Genomic DNA, 21,210 nt, shown 5'->3' with positions numbered 1-21,210 from the left:
GAAGGAGGCTGAGGTGGATCCGTGATCCTATGAGAGAGAGCGACAAAAGTGGCTGAGGTGGATTTAAGTGGTACCCGTGAATAGAGCTAGAGACCTCACTGCTAAAGTCCAGGCGCATTCACATAAAAGAAAACACCACTGTAAGAGGTGCCCTCAGCAGGGAAGCCTACCACTGAATGGGCATACCCTGTCCCTATACAAGCTGCAGGCACTGCGGGAAGCGCTTTAATTTCCAAAACACTCAGGTCAGCACATTCTTATGTGGTGCGAGTCTGGCTTCCAAAATTCCCTCAAGCGCCTAGAGGCGGCCCGGCTAACAACACTCGCTATATTCCTGCTATCTCATATCTTTTATTATGGGTTCTATGCGAATGCCTGGAGATACCGTATGTTAGACCTAGGTAATCCTAGACTACATAGGGTAGCCTGGCATAGAGGGGAAACAGCTAACCTCCAAGGATTTTGTGTAGTACTTACAGAACCCACTCACAGTAACTCAATGTCTTACCACACTAAAAATAAAGGGCGCCACACCAATTTAGAAAAATACGAATATTTTATAAAAGAAAGCTATGGTTTCTTGTTTTGGTTCTGCAATAGCGTTTCACCTTTTCACATAAAATATTTCTGCATTGGTGTACTTTTACATTCGTAATCTTTACATTACTTTCATTGAATACATTTGCCCCCACCTCTTTCTGATTGGTAGGTGTATCAAAATTCCACTGTTAGCCTTACTTCTTATTATTTGATCTCAATATACAGTTGGTAAATAGCTAAATGACACTTTCCTATAAGAGAATCAAGTTCTACATTACAATATGAACTGTAAGACCATATCAGCTGGAAGGATCAGTTGTGCAACAAGAGGACCTTACTGTTGTATTAGTAACTGGATTAGGCAGCTGGATATCTGAAAGGAGACAGGGTAATTAATACCTCAATACATTTAGCCCCCTAGATTCCTCTAAGCACTCATGGGAAAGCTGGGATATTTTGTACACCTATTCTTTCTCAATGAAAGCTTTCCTCTACAGCTTAGTTCATATACTGCATTACGGCCAGTTCCTGTCCTCCTGTAATGCCTGCCCGCCCTATTGCCTCAGTTCTAAAGTCCCTTTCGGACGTCTCACCACTTGTCAGGTAATTTTTATGAGTGTCACAGTTCCAGGCTAAAGCGGCACAACTTAGTTAGTGGTTCGTCTCGTACAGCCCAAGCACCGGAGGAAGCGCCACTGAAGGAGGCTCGTACTTTGTTCACGCCCGGCGTCTGGAAGCGTTTCCTTTCACCGCCCCCCACCAGAGTACTCTTCCCAGCTTACTTTAGTGAGCGTCCAGCTTCAGGGTAGTTCTCTCATCGGTACCTTCTTCGCTGTTACGACGCACCTTCCACGGCTGCTCACTGGGAGGGGGGTCCGAAGAAGCTCCAGCGACGCTCTTCCGCCCGGCTTCCCTCACTCCTGACTCCGCCTCCGACCAACCTCCTGGGCGTCCGTCGTCTTCTTCTGTTGCCGCCGCCGGCCTCCTCACACAGGGCTCTGCCTCCGCCCAGCCTCCTCAGCTACGTCAGGCACGGAAGCCGCGTCTTCGACGAAAAGGGAAACCTCCGCTGACACTCAGCTGATCACGCCGACTCTCGCTCCCACATGTAGCGGGGGAACTCACATCAGCGGGGGGTCACCCCCTTGCAGTCGGACCTGCAGATAGGCGATCGCGACTTCACCCAGTAAGTCCTGGTTCTCTCAGCTCATTCACAGAGCCCACGACTCATTACGCTACAAAGTGCTTTTGGCTTGAGTTCATAAAGTTGCTGTTTCCCCTGTTGGTGTGGGGATGGCACGGCGACGCCAAGTCGATTCACCAGGGCTGCAAATAAATATTGTGGGGGTAAATTGGGACTAGGTTTGAGTCCCGTAGACAGGGATCGGTCAACAGATGAGGGGTCACGTCAATAACGAAGTGCAGCTGGCCCACAGGACAGTCTTTCTTCGTATAAAGCGCCTTCCTCCTCACTGAGCCGCCTCACTCCTGTCCAGACCCACCCCACTACCTCTGGTCACTTCTCTCTCCTAAAATGGCCGCCCTGTCACTGGCCTTATATAGGCTAGCCCTCAGCTGCTAGAATTAGCCAGAAGGTTCTAGAGCTTTCCTTATGTAAGCCAATGGGTCAGCCGCACTGAGGGAACCGTTATGGCAGTTGCCAGCCACCATTTTAGGTCTTTGTGTTGATCAGTTTCTTCTCTGAGGGGAACTAGGCCCTAAAGAAAATCACCATAGGTAAGGCAACACCTAGCCCCTTGACAACACTGAAAAAATTCTGGTGAACATGAAAAAGAATTGGGAACACTAGGAGGCCAAAGGGGACAAAATAAATAATTAACAGTAAAGACACACCCAGAGGCAGACAGGTCTAACACCGTACCATTTACTTAAGCAGCGTGTCGCTTTCTGATGTTATGCTACTTGTAATACCATGAGTGGCCTCTTATAGCAACTTATTACAGCTGAACTCTGACTCACAAATAAATGCCGGCCTCCGTAGCTCGCACAGGCTGCTAAAAGTGGACCCCTGGGAACAATAAGGCATGTAGATCACACATATAAAAGAAAGAGGAGAAGGAAACAGAGAGATAGTTAAATGTTTAGACATATAGGCATCAGGACATCAATTGAAGTCATATATATCAAATGTATTACCCAGTCAGTAACATGTTACTAACATAACATAATATCAGTTGGCTTATACCCTGCCAAACCAGATTTGACCTATCTTGTCAGAAATTTGCGAAAGATTAAGCTATTGACATTGTAAATGACAATGCCATTTATTTATCTGTTTTCAAAACCAACACATAAATAAACAATTTGTCATTTACAATGCCAATAGCTCTAACTTTGTCAAAGGCGAAACCGTTGCATTGTAAATGCTTGTTTGGGTCTATTGACCAATTGAGGAATTGGTGTGAGAAGGGGGAGATGGGGGGGGGGGGGGGGGGGTTGTTTGGGAGTTTTTAAAGATAGATTTGTTGCATGTAGCAATGTTTTTTGTTTTTGGCCAGTCACTTGGATACCAAGAGTGGGGATGGGGAAGAGGGGAGGTCAGAGCCGACATGAGGCTAACTCTAGCCATCACAGAAGACTATTTAGATATGACTAATGTGTGAGGGAAAATATTCTGTGTTGACGTGGAACGTCAACAGATTAGGGAACAAAGTTAAGAGGGGGTTAGTAACAAGGTATTTTAAAAGACTCAAACCGGACATTGTGCTCCTGCAGGAAACATACACCACACTTGCAGGATTTTCTTCGGGATCTAGGGGTGTCACCATACTAATTAAAAAAACACCTTCCTTTCATAAGAATAAAATCTGGTTGGATCCTCAGGGCACATTTGTCGCAGTACACAGGACTTGGGGTCAAAAAACACTCACACTAATTAGCATGTATGCCCCTATGTCTACAGGCTCAGACTCTAGACAGAGTGGCTGAGATACTGCTAGAGACCGGACCCTCCACACACATAATCGGAGGTGAATTTAATGACGTAGTAGACCCACATGTAGACTGCACAAGCGTAACTACAGACTCACGTAGGTCTACTCCTCTGGCTGAGTTTGACCACTCTGGGCTTGAATGATCTCTGGCGTAGAACGCAACTGGTGGATCACGCCTACTTCTTTTCGGGAGTCCATGGAGTTTTCTCCGGCTAGATTACCTTCTCACACCCGCAGGAGAGCTAGAGACAGTGGAGAGGGCAGAATACATAGCGAGAGGCATATCAGATCACTCACCTCTGTGGTTAAAAGTGGGAGGGGGAATGAGTAGACGCAGACAAGAGTGTAGACTGAGTGCATGGTACCTAAAAGACAGGGACGTTGCCGATACGATCTGAGTAGACTCCGAACTGTACTTTAAGGAGAACGAGGGATCCGTAGGCTCGGCGGTCACCTTATGGGAGGCTTATAAGACAGTGCTATGGGACAGAACACAAAATATAATAGCCTTATAGAAGAGAGACGAGTCCCGCGAGATTGAGGCCTTGGAGCACAGACTATTAGATCTAGAAAGACATATAGATTCAAAGGCTGGCACTCACATGCTTCGACAAATTGCGGTAACACGAAGAGAATATATAGCATTGCCGGAACGAGCAGCAAAAGCCCTGCTTCCGACCACACAACATTGACTCTATAAAACAGAAGACAAAGCAGGGAAACTGCTTGCATGGCTGGGTAGGAAGGGAAGGGACGGGTGATGGGTGGCGCTGAAGAGGGGACGTATACTACGGCACCAGCTACAGCAGGTGCTTTTGCTAGATATTACACAAAACTCTACAAAGCCAGGCCACTTGCAAATGATGCGCACATTAATTGTTATCTTAGTACAATCGAAATTCCCACCCTCAGATGGAGCAACAAGAACTCAATAGGGATATTTCCCTGACAGAAATAATGGACGGAATAGCAAGCTGAAAACTGGGAAAACCCCAGATCCTAATGGGTTACTGGCAGAATTCTTCAAAAGCAATGCCAGCTAGTACGGTCTGCATTTGCTAAATCTGTACATAGCTGCCCAAGTTGGAAAAACGCTCTCGCCAGATCTCTGTAACGCTACAAAGTCGAAGTCAAAAACCACTTTATTCGATTTAGTTAAAAATCATAAAAGCATACTAACATCAATTTAAAAAGGGCAATTCAATTTCATTAAAAAATTACATACAGCAATAACAATTATATACACAGTTTAAAAACAGCTAAAAAAAAGTAATTATTAGCTAAAATTTTACAGGTACAAAGAACACATTTCATCCTCCAGTGCAGACCCCCATATTACATTTGCAATCGCCTCCTCCTAATCCTAACAGCAGCAACAAGGTAGTTAGCCACGCTAAACATAACCAAAGGTGAATCCAGCATTTGGAGATACAGGAGAGCTAGTTTTGACTTTAGAAAAGCTTTGTCCTTCAATAAAGGCACCAAATACTTCTGTCTAGGCATATTGTAAAAATGGCAGAACAGCATTAGGTGCATATTATCTTGCAGTGAAAAATTATCACAATTACACACAGGTGCATCCTCCTGCTTGTACCAACTGTGGCTGTCACAGAGAACCGTATAAATCTGATTAAACCGAAATTTGACCAGAAGCCACCTGTGGAAAGGGATGTTTACTATGGCAAGATACGGTTGTATAGCTAGGCAAGTAATAGTCAAAAAATGAGCTCTAACCGTGGGCTTTGTAAGTTGGTGTTCCTCTCTCTCCAAGGTCTTCAATTTAGAGAAGTTAAGCTTGACCCAATCTAGATCAGATTTTTTCAAACCCAGAGGGGCGGAGAATATCTCAGGGCGTCCAAGTTCCAAAGAGCACTTATGAATGTATAACAGCCAAACAATATCTTTAAATTTGTCCAGTTTTAAACAGTCCATCAGTATTTTATGATTTAGACCTAGGTTGTTATTGGTCCAAGTCCTAATCCATAAAAGAATAGGTGCCATTGAAAGGATATCGGTAATATACCCTAAACCAAGCTCCTGATGAACTGAGAATGTGGCTGTCGATTGGGGGAGCCCTAGTATAGACCGAAGGAACTTATTTTGCTCCCCTTGGATGGTTTCACTATTCACATAGCCCCACAGACCTGATCCGTACCTGGCTATTGCCAAAGTTTCTGCCCTGTACAAGCTTAATAATGCAACGCTCGGCTTCCCTCCAAGTCTCCTTGAAAAACTTAAAATTGCATTTGCCGAGCTCCTCACCGCTTTGGTTTTGGCTGTAATTTGAGGGATCCAGCTACCCTTAGTATCAAGAATTACACCAAGGTGAGTAAAAACTTTGACATTAGTGATCACTTCACCATTACAATAAAACGATTTGGTGTTGTTTTTGACAGCCCCGAATGCCATAACATGGGATTTAGAATTGTTTACCACTAAGTCAAGTGAGGACATAAAGTCACTAAATGCATTTAGGAGTCTCTGCAAGCCTAAATATGTCTGAGCTATTAAAGCAGCGTCATCCGCGTACAGGAGAACGGGGATGCGAGTATCCCCTGCAAGCGGTGTGTCCAAAGTAGCAATTAAAAGGTTTTTCTCTAATGAATTTATGTATAAAGTGAACAGCATGGGGGCAAGGATGCAGCCTTGCCGTACACCCCTGCTCGATTTGAACCAGGCTGTGCGGTTTCCTTCTTGGTCCATTCTAATCAATGCCTTTAAGTCTTTGTGAAGTTCAGCCAGAAAGTGTACAAGAGGAGGATCAAGTCCCAATTTTAACAACATGGTCCACAGCCAAGCTCTATTAACTAAATCAAAGGCCGTGGACAGGTCCATAAATGCAACGAAAATGTACCCCTTTGTTGCCGTTGTATATTTTGAGATAATTAAATGAAGATTTAAACATTGGTCCTCTGTACCTCTTCCTGAACGGAACCCGTACTGGGCATCTGTTAGACTGTCATTTTCCAAAGACCACTTGTTAATTCTTGCCAGCAATACTTTGCCCAGGACCTTCATGGAGGAATCCAACAAGGATATAGGGCGGTAGCATTTGGGGTCGCTTCTTTGACCTTTTTTATAAATAGGAACTATGATTGAGCATGCCCAGGTTTTTGGAAAACCCCCCTCAAGTACACAGTTAAAAACATTGGCTAATATTTCTGCCCACATCTCTGGGTTTAATTTATAGAGATCCAGAGGAACCCCGTCTGGACCTGGGGCTTTATTAACAGCTGAACCTTTTATCGCAACCTCCACTTCAGTTTTACTGAAATTTAACTTGGGTAGTGAAGTTGAATGACAAGGCGTAAAAAATGTCTCAACCATTTCATTTATCCCGTATATATTAGAAAAATGTTTAAGCCACTCTGCTTCAGGGATGTTTACTTCAAGATCTATGTTATTTGAATGAGCAAATAGAGGATTATTAATTATAGACCAGAATTTAGAACTTTGTTTGAGGGTAGTAGAATCCATTAAAGAATCCCAGGCTTCTTCTTTAATGACCTTTCTCCGAGTCTTAACCGCCACAGCATATTTCTTCCTCAATTGTGCTACCAGTGACTTGTCTCTGGGGGAATGTTTGAGCGCTTTCAACAGAGCGGAGTGTGCCTTGGAGTATGTATGATCAAACCAACCAAAAGCTGGGGCGGGGCCTCTCTTTGGTCTAGCTGTGAGCTCTTCTTCCACTCTAGCGTAAATAGCCTCAAAAGCGATAACTACCTCTTCCCCCCCCATATCTAAATCCCTACATGTCACAAGTTCCACTGCCATTTTATGCTCAATTAGGTCTAGAAAGTCCTCAGGACAAACTTTACACCATTTAAGACGCCTTCCCTGGTCTTTACTCCTCACATCCTTCACGGAGGTGGCCCTCAAGGCCCCTTTGCTTAGACCAATGGAAGCGTCCATGACTAGCGACACCGGGTTATGATCACTGAACCCACTTACTATGGCATTATAAAACAATACATAGCGGAGAAGACCCGGGGACATAAAAATATAATCAATAATCGATTCACTTCCCCTCGCGTTATACGTTACCACACGCTCATTTAAGTCTGAAAACCCTGGTTCAAATAAATCATTGAATGATAACAGATCTTCCATTGCTACACCCTTTGGGCTGTGCTCGAAATGTGGCAAAGTCGTATGATCAGGGCCAGTATCATCCTCAATCTGACAATGTAGCCCACACAAATGAACATTAAAATCTCCCATCAGTATGAGTTGAACAAAAGTGGTTTGTTTTGACATATAATTAGTTAAAAAAGAAGATAAACCTTCTAGAACAAAATTTGGGGGACACCCCAGCATAGAATTATAGCAGTTTATTAGTACTATCTTATTATTATCTGCTTGGTGGATTTCCACCAACTGAAAATAATATGAGGAGCTGGGGATTTCCTTAACACTGCCTGCTACGTTGACTGAAACTAGAAACAACAGGCCCCCTCTATCCCTTCCCGCCGAGGAACTCTGCGCTTTGACAAAGAACGATGTATAGCCATCTGGCCAGAAAGCATGATCTCTTGCCCAACTTTCCTGTAAGGCCACTATATCATGTTCTTTTAACTTTTGTAGCCAAATCGGGTCTTCCTGCTTAGCGCGTAAACCCGCAATGTTCCAGGAAAGTAGCCTGACATACCCCCTGCCCAGATCTAAAGGGTCATTTGCGGCTGTGGTTGCTGTGTTACATGGTGGGTCAATAAAAGCATTATCGTTACGAAGGGCATTCATGCTTTTGTGTTCATGCTCTAGTCAGTCAATATCGGTCTGATTTGCTAGAGCCGAAAATCTATTCGACAGGATTAAATCGTCGGTAGGCGTGTTCCTTACAATATTAGCTGTACCACCAACCCTGGGTTGCTTTGTCACCCATTGGTTAACTTGTAAAGGCGAAATTAGTCTGTCTTCAGCCCATACATTATTAATATGATGTGACCTAGTATTCTCGCCGCCACCTGACCTGTATACTGGGGGATAGAAAAAGCCCAGGGGCATCGCGCGAACACCCTTGCCTACTGGGTCCAGTGGGGAACCATCCCAAAAGAGACGGCTGGAGACATTTCTAGATTTAAAATTAACTATTACACAGTCTCCTTCTACACATTTCTTAGTTCTGCCCACCCAGTTGACCCTTCTTCCTGTCAAAATGTTATCTGCGATGTTACTTTCACCCGTGCAGTTCGCATTGCACCATTTTTTGATATGCTTAAGAAGGGTTTCGTGATGTTCTACCTCCCCGTCAGCAAGTTTAGGCACATTTACCAGTATTGCTACAAATGGTGTTGCATCAGGAGGTAAATTTACTGGGGGTACCATTCCCGCCCGACCCCCCTGTGAACCTCTGGGCCTTACTATTGGGGTTAAACTAGGTACAGCCTCCAACATAGGTGTAGATATACCCTTGTCGACTTTCCCTTTGTTTTGCACAGGGTTATCAATGGCCACATTTGTAGCCGTGATGGCTATATTAGTTGGCGGACTGCAGACCTTGGGAGCAGAAACCTGTACAACTGTTGGACATGACGACATTTGTATAGATGAAGAAAGGGCCTGGGTATTTAAAAAGTCATTAATATGCTCACATTTCGCCAAAAGGTCCTCGACACAATCCTTCAAAGTTTCAGTAATGTCAGTGGCAATCTGAATTAGGGCGGATTCAAGCCTGTCCGAGAAAAGTTTTTCTAGTAAAGACGAGATACCCTCCTCAGTAATGTACATTGTACGTTGAGCCCCAGGCTGACTGCTTGCTGTGCTTCCTAGATCACCCGAAGCCACCGGTATAGGAGTATCACGGTTTCAGGCAGTACCGGGATCGGAAGAACAGTAGGGAATTGGGGCATAATGGGTCTGCATGACTCAATAATGACCCTAGGTTCCAACGGGATACAGTTAATGGTGGAGGTGTTCAGTGTGTCAGCGCCCACTGAGATAGTTTCAAGACCCAGCTCACGCTCTGACTCTGCAATCTGGGTAGAAAGTTCATCCACTTTCGTAGTCAGGTACGTAATTATGCTGGTAGTATACTTAGGAACCTTAGCTTTAACTTCGCATACCACCGATGTCACAAGTTTACACTTACCCATGATGTAAGGGATGTGGCCCGTCCCGTCCCTGTTCGTCTTTGGAAGGCCTTAGACGGCCCGCCCTCTGCCCGGGCTCCGCCCGGCGTCGCCCGCGTGCGTCCCGCGACGCGGAGGAAGCGTCTGCTCTTTGTAGCGCCTCCGGGCGCGAAGAGTGCGGGAGGCAGAAGTGCCCGCAAAGCTCGCTGGGAGCTGTAGTCTCCAGCCGCGTGGTTGGAGCTGTGGCGACGAGACTACAGCGTTCCCCACCCAGGAGATGGCGCTGGAGCTGCTTGCGGCGTGATGGCGTGCTGGCCGGTAAGCTCCTTGCTGGATTGTCCCCCCGCTCCACCGAGGGAGCGTCTGCTCTTTGTAGCGCCTCCGGGCGCGAAGAGTGCGGGAGGCAGGAAGTGCCCGCAATGCTCGCTGGGAGCTGTAGTCTCCAGCCGCGTGGTTGGAGCTGTGGCGGCGAGACTACAGCGTTCCCCACCCAGGAGCTGGCGCTGGAGCTGCTTGCGGCGTGATGGCGTGCTGGCCGGTAAGCTCCTTGCTGGATTGTCCCCCTGTAACGCTACAGTAGTAGTGATTCATAAATTGGGCAAGCCCCCCCCCCCACTGACTGCGGGTCGTATCGCCCTACTTCACTATTCAACGTAGAAACAAAGATCCTGGCCTCTATCCTGGCCACTCTCTTACTTCCCGTGATAACTTCGCTTATTAATTGTGATCAATCCGGATTTTTGCCCAAACGAGCCACACAATTTAACCTCAGTCACCCAGCAAGTTGTCTGGATACGGTGAAAGAAAAGTCTGCCCGCAGATATTTCTATCACTAAATGCCGACCATTGACCGTATACACTACAAGCCTTCTTAAAGTTTGGATTTGAGCCTACCTTCATGGGCTGGGTAAAGCTACTATACACCAACCCGAGACCTAGAGTGAGAGTAAATGGTGAACTATCGATAGCATTCCCAATACAGAGAGGCTCCAGACAAGGTTGCCCCCTATCCCCCTTACTGTTGGCTCTAGTAGGAAGAACAAATCTCACTCTACGCAGACGATATACTAATATATGTCACCAATCCTAACAAGACACTCCCTCTGATCCTCCAGCTGTTTGAAGAATATGGCAGACACGCACGATACAATATAAACTGTGACAAATCCAGTCTGTACATGGTGGGCGGGTATTTGGACACTCAGACTCTCCCATGATGCCTAAGAGTAGTTAGAGAGAGTTTCCGTTACCTAGGTTTATAAATAACCACCAACAAAACAGCGAACCTTAATCAGAACATCAAACGGGTCTTAAAGGATTTTCGTGATGATGTGTGAAGAAAAAACGACTGCCTTTGACACTGTTGGGCAAGGTAGCAGTGCATAAAATGACCACACTCCCGAAGTTACTATGTGTGTTGCAAAGCACGTATTGTAAGCTGCCAGAGGGAATCTTCAATATGATTAACAAGGAACTATGCATGATTCTGTGGGATTGGGGACACCCAAGAGTAGCATTGAAGACTCTGCAACATAGTCAGTATAACGGGGAATAGCCTTACCTGACATATTGTCATACTAGAGCAGCACGCTTGGTGATATTCAACGAATGGAACACATATCGGGAGGACATTAAACGTAGCCTTGGAAAGGCTCCAATTCCAGAGGCGACTTAGTCTTGCCCCCCATGCATATAATAATAATAATAATAATAATAAAGGGGCTTATAAAGCGCAATGGTGACGCCATCCCGGCGTGTCCCCGCGCTGTGGAGAGAGTGACGAAGCAGGCAGTATCCAAGGCTACTGGATGAACAAGTGTGTTTTTAGTAACTTCCTAAAAACCGTTTCAGTCTTGGCCTGCCTAATTTCATAGGGGAGAATGTTCCACTGGTTGGCTGCCAACACTCGGAAGGAGCGACCGCCCATTCTGGCCTTCTTAATGCGGGGTACTTTCAGAAGGCCCATGCCCATGGAGCGAAGTGCTCTGTTGGGTTGGTAGGGGATAGCTAAGTCCTTCAAATATTCAGGGGCTTTTGAAGCGGTAATCCTGTAGCAGATTAAGAGTGCCTTGAATAGGATCCTTTTTTTATAGGAAGCCAGTGAAGGGCAGACAGAGTGGGTTTTGATGCCGTTCTTTTGGGGAGTCTGAGAACTAGCCGAGCTGCAGTGTTTTGTAGCACCTGGAGCCGCCTCATGTTTTTCTCAGTGGTCCCCAGTAGCAGTACATTCGCATAATCTATGCGGGAGGTAACTAGAGCTTGGGTCATGGTCTTTCTAGCCTCCAGGGGCAGAAGGTCCAAGGTACGGTTTAGGGTCTTCATTATTCCAAAGCACTTCCCTGCTACTTTGTTGACATGTCTTTCAAAAGACAGTTTCGGATCCACCCAGACTCCCAGGTTTTTTGCCTCCCTGCCAGGGATAGGTGTAGGGCCAAGGCAAGGAGGCCACCAATCCTGAGTCCAACTGGCATCCTTTCCCCCGATCACTAGGACCTCAGTTTTAGAGCCATTGAGCTTCAGGCAGTGTTGGTCCATCCAGCCAGCAAGCGCCTGCATGCAGGTTTTGAAGTTGACCGCTGCTAAAGTGGGTGCCTGTGATAGGGAAATGAGCAGTTGAGTATCATCGGCATAGGATACTAATTCTATGCCGTATGATTGGACCACCTCTGCTAATGGAGCCATGTAAAGGTTGAACAGGGTGGGGCTCAGGGCAGAGCCCTGGGGCACCCCCTGTTCTACGGCTATGCTGTCAGAGAGAAACAAGCCTCTCTGGACCTGAAAACTGCGGTCAGAGAGGAAGGCCTTGAGCCAGCCCAATGCCGCCTTGGTGACCCCAGCACTGCTCAGACACTGTAGCAAGATGGGATGAGCCACAGTGTCAAACGCCGCGCTGAGGTCCAGCATAATGAGAGCCATAGTGTGCCCTTCATCTGCACCAATCCGCAGCGTTTCGGTCGCTCGCAAGAGGGCCGTCTCGGTCGAATAATTCTTCCGAAAGCCCGATTGGGAGCTGTGAAGTGCCTTTTTAGCCTCTAGGTGATCCATGAGCTGTATATTAGCTAGTTTTTCGGTCACTTTATACAAATGTTGATACAAATGTTTGTTGGGACAAATTTGGGATCTCCAGACTGGGTGACATCTTAAAAGAAGGGGATCAGATTTCCATTGCTGCACTAAAAGCAGAATACCAATTGAGTGACACCCGAAGATCTAAATATCTTCAATTAAAACACGCCTGGAGAGCGGAGAGGATAGACGTCGCTGATATCCCCGAATTATCACCCTTAGCGGGTACACTTTACAGGGAGAGATGCCCAGCAAGCCAGTTTCATGGACCTAGAACTCTAATACTATCCCTGACAACCTGAAATCCCTCAGATCTAAATGGGAGACCACCACAGGAACGATGGAAGACATTGATTGTGAAGCGGAGTTGATACACCCACGAGAGGTGGCCAGCAAGTCACGCCTTCAATTGATACAGTTCAAAATACTTACCAGAGTGTACTTTGACAGGGCACGTCTACAAGCAATGGAAAGGACACCCAACTGTATACACTAAGACAAAATGGGGCACATGCATACACACATTGTGGGAATCTCAACAATTTCAATCCAATTGGACCAGATACTGAAAGAGTTGAGTGAGATACTGGGAGCGCAACATCCTATGGATCCAAAATACATTTTATTGGGGGTGCCCACCGAAATAGATCTTTCTCGTAGTAAACTCCTACTATGCAATTTAGGACTGGTGGGGGCGAAGAGAGAGGTGGCTCGATGCTGGGGCGCCACCAATCTCCCAACACTTGCAGAGTGGAGATCGAGCTTAGATCTGTATATTGTTGCTAAAAGGGTGGCATACAAAGCGAGAAGATGCCCCAAAAAATTCTTTAAAATCTAGTCCCCCTGGTTGACTTTCTATGGACTTCAGATAGATGAGGGAGGGGGAAGACCCCTGCTAATACACCAAGATCCAGAGGGAGAGAAGAAGGGGGACTTTCTATTGCCACCCCAACGAGGACCCAAATGGTACTGAAGAACATTGCATTGAATATTCACGGATGATGAATAACTGAATTGTAAACTTCACAAACGTTATGGCTCGGACTCACGACTGTATGATTCTGAATTGTCATGTACTGAATATGCAAAATGGGCATCCCATTGTACTGGCAAACTTTGTGTTAATAAAAACAGTTTTTAAAAAAAACACGTTTTCAGATCTCATGATGGAACATAGATTTACGTGAAGTACTAAGCCAGTCACATTTTGTTGAAGAGGATGCACTCTTTTTCAATGTAGGAAAGGCTCTGATAGAATGGATTTTGAAAAATATGTGATGTTCTTATTTCAGGAGCAAAGTAATTTGAAAGATTTTCCAATTAATGAATCAGCAAAGAAAATGATTCATTCATTTTAGGCATTCATTGGAATATCAGTTAAAGGGAGCCAAGATAGTGCTGTAGAAAACACATCAAACCACTGCCCTTGTTTGGATGGAATGCCCAAGCCCTGTGAAAAAGCTAAAGAGGTAGTAAAGGAGAAACCTTCTCAGGGTTTGCAAAACATACTAAGAATAGACGGAGAAGAATTAGGATGAATGGAATCATTTTCAAAATCTGAAAACATCATGATAACTGTGTCAGGGTGAATAGGTACTGAAAACTGGATGTCCTTAGCAACCAACGAGATGACCCATAAACATTTAAACATTGCATCAGCGCCTTGAGACCCTAACGGGTGAGTAGTGTGCTCTACAAAACCCTGATTGATTAAACATCATCTCCTACGCCGAAGATACCCAGCTCATCCGACCCCACCACGCCGATACTTACTTCCACAACTGCCGGAAAAGTCTTTCTGCCTGGATGAGGGAAAACTGCTTCAAGCTAAACATGAACAAGATGGAAGTCCTCATCTTTGGCAAACACACCGCCCCTTGAGATGACTCCTGGCAATGCTGCAGAACTCCGATTCACCACTGTGCCTAAAAATTATGCCTGCAACGTAGTCTACACTAAACTATGAAACGACAAGTCAATGCCGTTGCCTCAACCTGCTTCCTCACGCTCCGCAAGATCTTCAAGTGGCAATCCATCAGCACCAGGAAGACTAACAAAGGCCTTCATCGACAGCCAACTAGACTAAGGCAACACAATATAAGCAGGCACCACCTCCAACCTCATGCAAAGACTTCAATCACTCCAGAATACAGCAGCCAGAATGATCATTAACCTGGCAAGGGGGGCCCACATCACCTAGCACCTGAAGGACCTCCACTGGCTTCCAGTTAGGAAGAGATGCCACTTCAAGCTCCTGAACCCCACCTTCAAGGCCCTCCATGACCTAAGACCCACTTACCTGAACCACAGCCTTTGTTTCTACTGACCCCCTAGGAACCTCTGCTCACCTTGTCCTCGCAGAGATCCCTCACATACACAGCACCAGAGGAAGATCCTTCTCCCATCTCACCGGAAAAGCCTGGAACACACTTCCCCTTCACCTCCACACTGAACTCTCTCACACTGACTTCAGGAAGGGGTTAAAGACCTGGCTCTTCGACTGATCACGGCAGCAAGCACACAGGTGACAAGAAACACCATACAAATTCCTCTAGATTGATTACCAATTGTAATGTACCGAGATCTGAAGGAAGGTTAGGTCAAACCGTCAAAAAGATTTAGCCAAAGAGCTATCTACATACTACCTGGGTACATGTAAGACTCATCTACCTAGTACCAATCACTCCAAGCCTCTTCAGACTAGTACTAAAGCTTGAGCACTTCTTTGTGGCACCTTCACAATTGAGTCTGGGTAATCTAAAACGCTTCAACCAAAAGCATTTTCTTTTTTAATGACATGGACAACCCGTTGATGTTCTCTGCACTAGGTAGGAAATGTGTTAAGACATCAATGGGCTGTCCAAATTATTTAGATTATTAACTGGAAGAAATATAAAAAAATAATTATAAAACACAAATGTAATCCTACGCTCAAAAGACACCTCGATGGACAAATCCCTAATTTGCCCCAAGTAAGACAACTTCATAGATTCCCCTTGTGGATAGCCAAGAACAAAAACATTAATAGGTTAAGGCTCTAGTTGTTTGGACAAAGGTTTTCATCTCGCTGAAGTCACTAAATATCTTGAAAGTGTTGAAAACTAACCTCATTGGAGATATCCCACTGTAGCCTTTGGGGAGCCGGCTGTATTCCATCTGTCTCTCCTTTGCAATGCCCTTCTGCGCTATATCCCAGTTGGAAGCAATCGGTTGCCAGCACAGACTGATAAAAAGAGGTAACCAAATATTCAGACAAGTTGAATGTACAAAAAGTATTACATGGGTGACAGGAAGCAAATTGTTTGTCTGAGTACAGATGATAACAATGCATATGCAACAAAATCACCCTCTACTTACCTCCCACAGGTGTCCAATAATAGGGGCGTCTGCCCAGGAGTGCTCTGCATTTAGACCAACCTTCCCATTCTTAAACACGATGAAGGTAAAAGATTTGTCAAACCACCTACGTGGGAGGAGATAAATAAGAAAATTCATGTGTGAAACCAATATCCTACTTCTCCAACACATTTACAGTATGTTCATGAAATCAAAGGAAAAATTGGACTTTCACTTTACAGAATCAGTCACCACTCAGACCTACAACAGATCAACGACTAGTCCGCATAGAGGTCGAACACATTTCTTAGAAAATAGAGATGGCTTCACCCTCCAAAAGGAGTATTTCTATAATAAAAGGTAATCTAGCTGTAAAACGTTATAATACGTCTGCAACTTTACAGGGATTTGAAAATCAACAGTAGACCCATGTAGGAGTCCAACATCACACTATAAAAAGAATTTCATTGGACTGAATCAAATGAGAATTTTGACTGACAAAAAACCTTGGACCCTGAAGAGTGTTACAAATGAGACCCAGGTTTCCAGACAAGATGTGGGGGTGGGTGTTATGGATCAGTGGAACAAGGCATACATCTGTGTTGGACCTCGAAGTCACAGGTGTGAATCTCGGCCTGTCCACTAAGCTTTTCATCCCTAGTGGTTGACAAAATGAGTATCAGCAAGTTGGATAACCGTAAACATCTATTGTTAAGAGCCAAGAAACCCTACAGGGTCATAGTACAGTATACAAATATTAAAAATATCGGAAACAATGTTATGCCTTAATAGGAATACACGTCTTAGAGAGCTACTACTATTATTTCCCAAATCAGGAAGGCTCCAAGATATGAGGCAGCACGTGAAAAGACTACACAAAGAGATACTGATTCCGCTTGTAGTGGTGTAATACTGTCCTGACACTACTGGTTCTCTTGGGAAATGCCAAAATACTTTGAGGAAAGTCAGTTTTCTTCTACAGAACCAGCTCAGGTGTTCCCGTAAGACATTTCTGAATTTTCCCTCAAGAGATATGGAAATGATCTCTGCAAACTTGCAGGGCATGAAGGAAGGTTCAAAGCATAGTCTTCTTTCTATCAAGGATGAGGAAACATCTACATTCTAAGGCTGTGCTTCCCAAACTTTTTAGAACCATGACCCACTTAAAGCATGACAAATTTTCACGACCAACCTAGCTTTTAGCAGGCGATTTTTAATTTAACGAAAGTATTATGTAGTAGCGCTCAGTTGATGGGCACTAAATTTGCACAGACATGAGGTTTTACTGATAAAACCATATTGCACTCAAAGGATAATGTGTGGAAATCTGGTTTCAGCGAATGTGAGAAAGTGGCTCTATATATACTGGAGCATGATCAGGTGCAGTGTGTATAGAGTCCACAAACCCCAGAGGTATAACAGAGGTTAAAGCCAGGTGTGACCTTATTCTTTAAAGTGGTAGCTTGGTCGAGCAGTAAGGCAGTACCAGAGGACAGTGTAAAGCATTTTTTGTACACACTCAGTCAGCAAAAGGTTTCACACACTCAAAGACTGAACTCCAGGCCAATTGTTTTTATATCAAAGAAATAATTGTGGTTTTTTTTGGAACCAACAGGTATCAAAATATATTATACTGTTCTCAATATGAGAGGTCTCAGATGAGTACTTTGCAGAAAGGCAATACACTTTGTAAACACAATAGGTACAGGGGTTGCAGTAGGCAACACAATTCAAAACACAATTTAGCATTGAGCTTAATGGGTTTTTCTATATAAATACAGCATATTACTTTGTAGATTACTCTGGTAGTTCCAGGACTGAATCCTGGATTCAGTCCTGGAATCTAAGCTGAAAACAGTTTAGTAATAACGTTTTAGATATTGGTGATTTTTAAGGAATATAAAGCTATTTTAAAAGTTCACACTTAGAAACTTTTCAATGAAAATCTGGCAATGTTATCCAATGGGAGAAAATTCAGGTTGCAGTTAAAGTACAATCTCGTTACTTTTGTAATCCAGTACTGGGCTCCTAGGTCAAGCACTGGGGTCTCAACTTAAAACAGGTAAGTAATTACGTTTCAGTATTTAGTATGATTTTTAAAGAATATTTCAAGTTTTCAAAAGTAGACATTTAGAAGACAAATTTCAGAGAAAAGCACACAATGGATTCCTAGGGAGAAAATTCAAATTACTAGTAAACCTAGCTAGGATTACTTTTGCAGTTCAGTACTGCGCTACAAGATGCAGTACTGGCTTCTCTCCTGATCACAGGTGAGTACTTCGGAATTTGGTTGATTTTATGGGAATATTTTACGTTTTCAAAACTTCACACTTCGAAGATTTTTCGAGTCAAACCAATCAATGTTTTCCAATGGCAGGTAAGTTAGTTACCGGTTTCCAGGTGAGTACTCGACTGGTGAAATTAGGGTTCTGGGCATAGACTCAGGGGTCCCCAAGGTCAGGTAGGTACAGTTGGTTCACCCTCAGCGGCACAGGGGCAGCCGGGTGCAGAGGTAGTTAAGCCCAATGTTATTCAATGAGGGGCAGGGGGCCTCCGGTTGGTGGCTGCTGGCTAGCCGGCCACCCGGCTGTGGGAGCTGGGCTCCTGGTCACTTGCTCAGGACAAAGAAGGAAGTAGGATAGGACAAAGGTTACACAGCCAGCGGCACTCGGGCGGCTGGGTGCAGGGTGCTTTTGGGCCGTCGGGCGCTCAATGTTATTCAATGGGAAAAGTAAAAAGGAAACAAAGGCTGCAGACTCGGGACGGTGATTCTACAGGTGCGACCACCACTTCGAGAGGTAAGTTGGGATCTTGGGGAAGAGGTAGGTACCTTAAAGTCAGGCACAGGGGGCTGCAGGGACCCGGGTGCAGGGGTGTCTTTTGGTGTAGGGAATCTTACCCTCGGCTGGTCGCGGTTGTCGGGGTCTCTGGTTCTTGATGCAGCAGGCGTCGTCTGGTTCGGTGAGGAGGGTCTTTGGGCACTGGACTTCGGGTCCCAGTAGCCGGGGGGACGTCCTCGTGGTCTTGGATCACTCTGGCACGGGCCGAGCTCGGGTGGTGCAGAGTGGGCAGGTCTTGAGCTTCCTGGCTTGACCCAGGGGGTGGTTGTTGAAGCAGAGCCTCTGCTTATGGGAGTCCCAGTCTTTAAGAGGGTCAAGGCAGGCAGGTCCCCCGGGTGTCCCAAGGTTGCTGTCCGCAGGAGTCGCCGGGATTAAGCAGGTGCAGGTTCCAGGATCGACAGGCTGGTAGGGCTGGAGCCAAGTCAGTGCGTGTCTTCCTGTTGTTAGCAGCTGCACAGCGGGTGGTCTTCTTCCTTCTTTTCTTATCGGAATCTGAGGAAGGAAGGTTCAGGGAGCCACTAAATACTGAATTTAGGGGCGTTACAGGTAGGGCAAGGGCGGGGACCAATAGGTCCCTGTCCTGGGGTGGGTACACCGCCTAGCCTGCTCCTCTCCTGTGGGAGTGGGGCAGGAGCCTAGCTGTGATTGGGTAGGGCTCCCCATCTTCAAGATGGCCGGAGCCCAGGGTTGTGCTTCACCTCGTCTCCCCCACCTGAGGGGTGGGGTTGGCACAGGCTGGCACCCCCCCTTCCGTACGCAAGTTTTCCCGCCAGTCTTCCCACCAGAGTGGGGTTCAGGACTGGTGGGGGCCAGTTGCTGAGTACAGAAAATGGTTTGGAGAAGCTCACAGAGGCGGCAGGCCTTTGAAGCTTCCCCCTGCCCATCCAGGGGGAGGAGACCTAGCACCTCGCCCAGGATGTGCATTGTTGCAGGCCCAGGAGAGCGGGAGGCTCTCCACCCAGGGGTCCAGCAACATTTCTGCTGTGTGGCAGCCTAGGCAGCCTCTCAGTCCAAACGTGGATTGCAGGTTTAGGTTTCAGTGGGCATCTCCAAGATGGCCTCTAGTGCATTTTACATTAAATCCTGCACCAGCATCAGTGCGGGTTTAATGTGCTGAGAAGTTTGGTATCAAACTTCTCAGTCTTTAGTGAAGCCATTATGGTGCTGTGGAGTTCGTAATGACGACCTCCCTGCACCATATACTCTTTTTTATTTTTTTGGGGAAAACCTTTATTTGAAAAATCAAGGCACACAGCTATTTAGCCTTACATCCCGGAGGCTCGGCAGCAATCTTGGAAGAAGGATATGTGGTGTACACAGTACATATTGCAAAATCGTATCAGGTTTAATTTTATGTTGTGATAACGATAAAACGATAAAATAACAAATCTAAAGAAACACCAAAACCAATGTGAATAGGCAAGGAAGAAGTACAGAAATGCGACATTACCCAACGCAGGAGAAGGCAGGGCCATATGCCCATAGGGTATAATTAAACAGTACAAATTGGATGACAACGGGGGGATAGAAAATCAGGATGACAATGAAGTGACGAGTAAGTTGGAAATAAGGGCTAGGGGGAGATTTGTATGTCCTATGGGGCAGCATCGGGAGGTAGACAGATATCACCCCTATATTCATTCCAGGCCCCCCAGACCGTACTCCATTTCCTGGGCTTGCCCCTGGCCACATACACCGTTTTCTCGCGAACCATACACCAATCCATATTGGTCTTCCACAATTCCACAGAGGGGGGCGACGGGGCTCCCCACTTCTGAGCGATGTCACGTTTCGCCACCATATTCCCCAGGGTAACCCATTGGGTTTGAGCGTTGTTGTTGTCTGTGGGGCCCCACACATTCAGCAGACAACGCCGGGCCTCCGCCGGCAAATCCACACCAGTCACCTCACACATCACCGCATGGACACGCCTCCAGTAAGAAGCTATGGCATGGCATTCCCAAATAATGTGCATGAATGTGGCCAGTTCTCCACATCCACGCCTACAAAGACCATCCTCTGAGAGTCCCATATGAATCAACCGGGGGCCGGTTACATACACTCTATGAAGAATTTTCAATTGGACCAGGCGTAATCTAGCTGGGATTGCGACTTCCTTGGGAGAAGACACCGCACACTGCCAATCCTCATCGTCCAATTCAACTCCATCACGCACCCACTGGTCCCTCACACTCAGCAGAAGATCCGTTCGGACATTAATCAATTTTTTGTAGACCAATGAAATGGCACTGTCTGGCATATAACCATCCAAGACCCTGTCTTCCAACAGGGACGATTCAGGGACTTTCTCACCCACCGGCAACACCGCCATAAGGGCGTGTCGCAGCTGGGCATATCTAAAGAATTCCGTCGCTCCAAGCTGAAATTCCGTTTTTAAAGCGGCAA

At 45.9% G+C, this 21,210-nt stretch overlaps 1 protein-coding gene across 2 annotated transcripts in view; it reads right to left on the bottom strand.

Moving 5' to 3' along the window:
• LOC147701481 (carnitine O-palmitoyltransferase 1, liver isoform-like) overlaps positions 1-21,210 on the bottom strand; it is a 459,588-nt gene that overhangs the window by 152,946 nt on the left and 285,432 nt on the right. For both annotated transcript variants that reach the window (XM_086930153.1, XM_086930154.1), the window contains exons 9-10: positions 15,986-16,091; positions 15,735-15,851 (exon numbers count right to left, since the gene is read on the bottom strand). In XM_086930153.1, the coding sequence (XP_086786279.1) occupies positions 15,735-15,851; positions 15,986-16,091 (223 nt within the window). The remainder of the gene's footprint in view (positions 1-15,734; positions 15,852-15,985; positions 16,092-21,210) is intronic.

This window comes from Lissotriton vulgaris, chromosome 7, assembly GCF_964263255.1.
Source record: "Lissotriton vulgaris chromosome 7, aLisVul1.2, whole genome shotgun sequence".
Taxonomy (NCBI): Eukaryota; Metazoa; Chordata; class Amphibia; order Caudata; family Salamandridae; genus Lissotriton; species Lissotriton vulgaris.
Note: the sequence above shows the minus strand (reverse complement) of the source record. Positions and strands in the feature narration are given on the sequence as shown.